General features: G+C 37.0%; 1 protein-coding gene across 1 annotated transcript; it reads right to left on the bottom strand.

Annotated features, from left to right (window-relative positions):
* Window positions 1–626: 626 nt before the first annotated feature.
* On the bottom strand, window positions 627–2,815 carry LOC127083875 (uncharacterized). The gene is made up of 6 exons (XM_051024236.1): window positions 2,489–2,815; window positions 2,206–2,418; window positions 1,980–2,075; window positions 1,366–1,511; window positions 1,047–1,266; window positions 627–958 (listed from the first exon to the last, which is right to left on the bottom strand). Exons 1-6 carry the CDS (start codon window positions 2,621–2,623, stop codon window positions 776–778), a joined length of 993 nt encoding a protein of 330 aa, XP_050880193.1. The 5' UTR covers window positions 2,624–2,815; the 3' UTR covers window positions 627–775.
* Between the last annotated feature and the right edge of the window lie 4,234 nt (window positions 2,816–7,049).

Below are 7,049 nucleotides of genomic sequence, written 5' to 3'. Positions count from 1 at the left end.
TTAGAATTTTTTTTTTATACTATCGAAAATTTTGAAATTTTAGATACCATATTGCATATCGGAGATTTTAAAATTTTCGATAATGTAAAAAAAATTTGTAAATATTGAATATGAATTATCGAAAATTTCATTTTAGTTAAAAATTTTCATATAAAATGAGTCGATAATATTTTTAAATAGATCTTAAAAAATTTGATATGCCAGAAATTATAAATACATTATCGAAATTTTGATATGCCGGAAATTATAAATACATTATCGAAATTTTAATATGTATCAGAAATTCTGATATGCCTAGGACGAAAATTTGTTTCAAATTTTTTTTAGGGACGAAGGATGCCAGATTTAATTAAGGGTGGAAGGAAGAATTATACAATAATCACCGTTAATTATATCATGTTATTGACCTTTTGAGTTTTCAAAGTAGTATAGTATGCATCTATTAACTGTCCATTTGTTAGGATTTCCAAATTTGGAAGAGGTACTTTCATTCATTCTTCTTTTGAGTAAATTGTTGTTTTTGTACTTGGTTCAGCATTTGGACATGAAATGAAGATTAGTGTGTTCGATAATCTAGATCAAAATAGATTGTAGCTTACATGTTTCAATTTCAGATCATTTATGAATGCTACGTGAACTTATTGTACTATTTTTATTAGTTTTTAATCTTATTTTCACATTTCTATGTTTTCTGAAGTGCATATAGGATGAACACATATAAAGACCTGACCAAGCTACTTGAAATGTGAGCTAATTTCACTTGATATTTAACAATCTACTTGATGTTTTGCTGAATTATAAGTTGAGCCTCTTCAACTAGTCTTCTTATCACTTCACTAGCATGCAAAATTTCCTTGATGAGACCAACACCTTCACCAGCATACATACACATACTCTCAAGATCTCCTGTAGTTGTCATGTTTGGGACTGTACCGGCAAAACGGCGTATATCTTTCTTCTGGTGGATGAAAAAAAGTATAATAATCAAATACAGTAGACTACAGAGATGGTTCCATTAATATAAAAAATGCAAACTGAAAATTTACCACGCCGTGAATTGTTGAATGGCCAATGACAGATTGGTTTGCTTCACTTTCATGGGTTGGAAGGGATCTCCATTCCTTGAAAAAGGGTGTCTGCAGGACACGATGAGGTGCATCGGGCCATCTTGCCCTGCCAAATACGTCCGTGTACTCAGTTTCATCGAGTTCAACTAACTTCCTTTTGTATATAGGATGAGCATAGCTTTCCTCAGTTGCAAGAAACCTGTAAGAATATAAATGATATAAACAAGTCCAATTCAAATTGAGTTTCTCTAGACATGGTCCCAACCCAATCAAGTGAATCCAATCTTAATTTCAATACCTAGTGCCTAGACAGACGCCTTGCGCACCAAGTGCTAGAGCAGCGACATAACCACGGCCATCTACAATTCCTCCAGCTGCGATAACAGGTATATCACGGTCGCCAACAAGATCAACCACCGTCGGCACCAACAAAATTAAACTATCCTGCAATAAAATGAAGGAAGGAATACTACCATCTGCTATCAACAGCATACAGAAATTGAAAGGAATAGGCATTGAATACTATAATCTGAAACATATGTTGTAGTCAAGCTGTAGGTATTGTGTACTCAAGGATAGTAAAAACCACTAGAAAGTACTAATGAATAACAAAATATCAGCAAATTTTCTACCATCTTGTGCTTGAATTGACACAATAAATTAACAACTATTCTTATTTATCACAACTAAGACAGCTATATTTACCTATGTAGCATTAACACTACACCTTAAAAGTCTGTCGGAACGTCCAACACTACTGACACATGTGCTTACATTCAATCCTTTTCATATAATCAGTGTCCATGTGTCGGTGTGTTAGTGTCGTGTACAATGTTTATGTCGGTATGAGTGATTTCTGGATTTATACTTAAAAACATACGCAAACATCAAAACCATGACAAACATGCACACCTGACCAATAACATGACCACCAGCCTCACGTCCTTGTACGATGATTCCATCGACACCCGCATCAATTGCCAGTTTTGCGCTTTCGATGCTCCCAACCTATAACAGAACCACAAAACACACTTAACAAATCCGATCCCAAACAGAATAAGAAATAGCCTCTAGATATGCAACACTAACCTAAACAAAAACTAAAATTAGAAATGGGGTGGCATAAGAAAAAACTGACTTGTGGAACAATTTTGACCCCAACTGAATGAACCTTGGCAACCAATTCAGGTGTACAATCACCCCAATAAGTTTGCAAGACTGCGACTTTTTCATCGAGAATAACCTTCAAATTCTCCTCATGAGGAAAAGCAAGAACAACACCAATCCCAAAGGGTTTATCAGTTAATGTTCTAGTTTTCCTTATGAGCTCCCGCAAGTAATCAGGGGATTCCTGATAGAAGAAAAAACTCAACCAATTATAATACTACAAAATCAGAGTGTTGAGATGATAAGGAAATTACCCAATCAGGAGCTCTGAGAAGGCCAAGAGCACCAGCATTGGCAACAGCGGCAACAAGTTGAGGACCAGAGATATCAGGACCTAATGGTGCCTGAACTATGCCATATTCGAAACCCAATATTCCTCTCCAACCCATGCTGAAAATTGGATGTAGGATGATGCTATTTTTCTACATGCGTGTGCCTTTAAATATACTTGTTCAATTGTTCGCAACTAGTAAGCAAAGACGTACTTGTGTTCTTCTTGTACTCTGAACCTGACATGTAAAGATGGAGTTATATTTTAAGATTACACAATGCTGTTAGGTTATGTTATGTCCAAAGTCCTACCCCCGAATAACACCTGTGCGATAGGATTACACTTATTTAACTTTTTTAAAATAAAATTTAATTTTTATGTATTAGTATATTTTAGGTTGTCATTTAGTCATAGGGGGTGGATTTGGATCTTTAAGATATTTGATTTTTATTTTAATTTTTATAAAATAACAATAAATTAATTGTTGTAATGAATTGGAAGTGTAATACTTTTTAAGGTGAATAACTAGTTAACCACTAATCTCTTTTTTATGTTTTTGCTAACAATAATAATTATCTCTATGGCAATTGTAATTTCTTTCATAGAGATTTAAAGAAGGTGTCTAAAGTTATTAAGCGGTTTTGGATTAAGTATCGAATTAAATATTTATAAAATTAAAATCTGTTGGCCTATGTGTAATGATAGTAAACTTCGTGAGAAGTTGTTTCCTTCAGACCCAGCGAATCGTGGTTTGGAAGACTCTTAGGGATAAATCCTTCATATCCAGATCGTTGGGAAATATGTCCAAAAATTCAAAAGGGGTAGTCGATGGATGCCTTTATTCCTTCAAGAGGAACAGTCGATTAAGTCACGTGGTGTAAAAGACTTAGTAAATTTACAAGTCTTAAGTCCTTGATAAGCAATGTCGATAGCACATTGGAGCTGTTAGCATCGAGGGTTCATGAAAAAGTGGGAAGCAGTTAACACTCAACATGAGTTTTGAACAGAGTGTCTTGGAAGATACGTAAACACATTAGTGGGAACTTGAAGATTGAACGTGGAGTAAACGCAGTAGTCATGCAGTAATCATAACCGTCATTGACGGTTACTTTGTAAATAGAATAAATAGCAGACTCATACATGAGATCACTGGTCGCAAAATTGCATACATACTCTCCATACCACTGGAGTACCCGAGTCAAAGAGCAAAATAGTTGAGCGAGAAACATGTATGCGTCTGTATCCATTATTTTTTAGTCATTTGCTTCCTTAAACGGAACATGTACTTTTACCTTCGTTTTGTTTAATGTCATTTATTATATTTTACCTTATCATTTATCACAACCTGACTTCATTTAAAGTCTTTTTCTACGTTGTAGTCAATTCACACACATGTGTGTTGACACGTATTATTTGCACAAATTACTGTGGAGATTTTTCGAGTTGATCTCACCAACTTTTTCAAACTCGTGATTGTTTACCAAAAACACCGGTAAACAAAATAGCATACCAGGTGGGACCCTTTTGTGCAAATAATTTTGCATAAAATATGTCTTACGTTATTTTCTTTGTAGTGTTTTCCGCTTTGTGGTCTTCCATGTTGTATGCACTTGAGAAGTGGTAAGTGACTTTCCAATATGTCTCGAAAAAACCAAACCCCTTCTTAGAATAATACTCCAAACCTAGGAGGACAACCAGCGGTTACTAGCGTCGGCAGTTACGTGGCTCCAACCTCAATCGAGGAGGTGCCCACTGTCATAAGTCAAGAAATGGTGTATTCTATTCCACTGGATGTGTGAGTTTCATCACCACAAACGTCAAATGCTCCAACGTTTTCTAGGGAATTACGAAATTTAGGAGACCAGAGGCCTTCTTATTTAGGCTTCTCGTTACCTCAGAAGGAACAACCATATGGTATGCCAACTATAATGATGGCCAGCCTGCACCCTAGTATGTCAATACATTCTAAAAGTGTGACGGTAACGTTATCGCCCTTTAACCCGTATTTGGCTTCAGTGTCCACCATGGGTAACTTTGGCCAACTAGGACAACCACTATGAGGTATGGGGTATTTTCCTCCACATGATGATTTGTCCTTAACCAATAACTCTCTCCAAGTCATGAGATAGTTAACGGATGAAAGCAACCATGATATGGTTCACACGATTACACAACAGATAAGCAACATGTTTAGCCCACTTATAGAAAACACAAATATGAGTTCTCAACAGTTAACCCACCAAATTGGTAGGATTATTGTTTTTTGGGAGCACCATCAGCGTCGCCGACTCCAGTGCATAACATTCCTCAAGGGGGCTAACCCTTAAAAAATAGAGTTGTCGAAAATAATCAAAGGCCAAAAGGCTTCAACATGGTCCTAGTGCAACACAACTAAGATGTCGACCAAGTCCTGAGACAAGCCTGACAGAACAACATGGGGGTACAAGATAATATCACCAATGTCGCCGAACGCGTTTTGGTCCAGAATGGCCTCAAGATAGGCCTTCACAGGCCAAACTATATATCCTCATTGTCTGAGTATGTAAGGCAAACTGAATTTCCTAAGGGCTAGAAAGGTGAAAGGTGGATGAAAGCATCAATGATTACCTCAATAGGTTTAGAACCTTAAAAGTGAGATGTTTTACACAAGTTCCAGAACATGAGTTAGTTGAATCGGTAGCACAGGGTCTCGACTACACCATTCGGAAGAAGTTAGACACCCAATACTTGAGAGACATGACCTTGTTGGCCGATAAAGTTCGACAAGTCGAACGGTTAAAGGCTGAAAATGCTAGAACTTCCAAGTTCAGTAAAAATAAGATAGATTAATGCGAAGTCGATAATATAGGAAACTCATTCGACTCAGAGTATGAGTGTGTGAAGGAGAATGAGGTTAATGTGGCCGAACTAAAGCCAAGGCCTCCTTACACATACAAATTGTTGAAACCCTCAAACAGGAAGAATCTTGTAGATCCCAAAAATGAAAATTGTATTGCTAGAACATATACCTTCAACATTACTAAGTGTGCAAAATATTTTATCTATTGGTTGCTGATGGACAAATATTTGTACCTAAAGGTGCTAAAGTCCCGCCATTAGAACAGAGAAAGAAAAAAGGTTGTTGTAAATTCCATAATTTTTTGGGTCATAAAACTTCTCAATGTGTACTTTTCAGGGACCTGGTGCAAAATGCTCTCAAGGATGACATACTTAAGTTTGTCGACAAGCAGAAACCACGCCTAGAAGAGGAAGCTAAAAGAAAAGACAAGGCTCTCTTTGTCGAGCCATTGGACATCATGGTTGTCGACATTGCTGGGGTTGAAGACAGCAAACCATACTATGAGGATCAAGAAGTAAAGGCCTATCCCAAAGTTGAAGTGGAGTTGTTTGATATTTTGAATCATTGAGGATCAAAAGATTAAGAGGTCATGTTATGTCCCAGGTGTAGCTCTGTGTTTGACAAAGAAGCTACTAAAGAGTTGGCGAGGATAAACCCTTACCAATCCAAAAAGTGTATCCGACAAGATAAACTCAGGGAACCTTTCTCCAACAAAGGAAAAGGCCCAACAAAGTTCCAGGATAGGACTTATGTCCCTAACGCAGATGCATCTCCTAGAGAATGGTTACGCTCTGCTCAGAAATCAGAAATTGGCGGTGGTAAATGGAAAGTAGTGAATGTTAATTATGGTTCCTCATACAGAGACAACTCTCAAGTTTCGAAGAAATAGTCTTATGTCTCGCATAACTATATGGGAAAAAACCCATGACAATGACTCAGTGGAGGAGACACCAAAGAAAAAGAAAGTTGCACGAGAGGTTGAAAGCTCCAGCGGAAGTCATAGCATTCAATTTATCGATAAAGGCCGAATTATTCTATGGCTAACCAAGCAAAGATTGTTTCCCCCTTTATCACCCAAAAAGGAGAAGAAAGCAGCGAAATATAAAGTAATCGATATGAAGACTAACAACTTCAATTTGGGGTCTGAGTAAGAATTAAATATCATTTACAATATGATATTTGTGTTGCCCTTAGAGTACGACATTGTCACATAAGTGATTGAGGAAGAACTAGCTACCCAAAAACATTTATGCTATTATGTGATGAATGACGGCTCAGTTAATGAAGATTGTGCCATTTTTGAAATGCTAGACATGGCCATGCAACAACACTTGAAGCCTTTGTATATGAGGGTCGAGGTAAATGGTGTGGGGATCAACAAAGTGTTAATCGACTGTGTCAATGTTATGCCTCAATCCCTCTTGGAAAAATAGGCAGATTTACCACAGATTTAGCCTGTAACAACATGGTATTGCCCAACTATGAGGGGTGGTGCTGACTAAAGAAAACTACAATTTGCTATTAGGTAGAGAATGGTTGCATGGAGTAGGATGTGTACCATTACATATGCATCAGAGAATCTCCATATGGAAGCTTGATGGGATTGTCGAAACCATTGAAGCGGATCAGTGTTTTTTCAGAGCGGATGTCAATTACATTGACATGCTTATATTTGACCAAAAATTGGCTATTACTTCTCCATGTA

Source organism: Lathyrus oleraceus, chromosome 5, assembly GCF_024323335.1.
Source record: "Lathyrus oleraceus cultivar Zhongwan6 chromosome 5, CAAS_Psat_ZW6_1.0, whole genome shotgun sequence".
NCBI lineage: Eukaryota > Viridiplantae > Streptophyta > Magnoliopsida > Fabales > Fabaceae > Lathyrus > Lathyrus oleraceus.
The sequence above is the reverse complement of the archived record's forward strand: the minus strand, read 5'-3'. Positions and strand labels throughout refer to the sequence as shown.

What these genes read in the sequence shown, in the direction of transcription:
- LOC127083875 (XM_051024236.1), bottom strand. Translation starts at nt 2,623, where the DNA reads ATGGGTTGGAGAGGAATATTGGGTTTCGAATATGGCATAGTTCAGGCA. An exon ending in GGCGTCTGTCTAGGCACTAG is followed by an intron (nt 1,267 to 1,365) that starts GTATTGAAATTA and finishes ATATTCTTACAG; the next exon opens with GTTTCTTGCAACTGAGGAAA. An exon ending in ATTCAACAATTCACGGCGTG is followed by an intron (nt 959 to 1,046) that starts GTAAATTTTCAG and finishes TTCATCCACCAG; the next exon opens with AAGAAAGATATACGCCGTTT.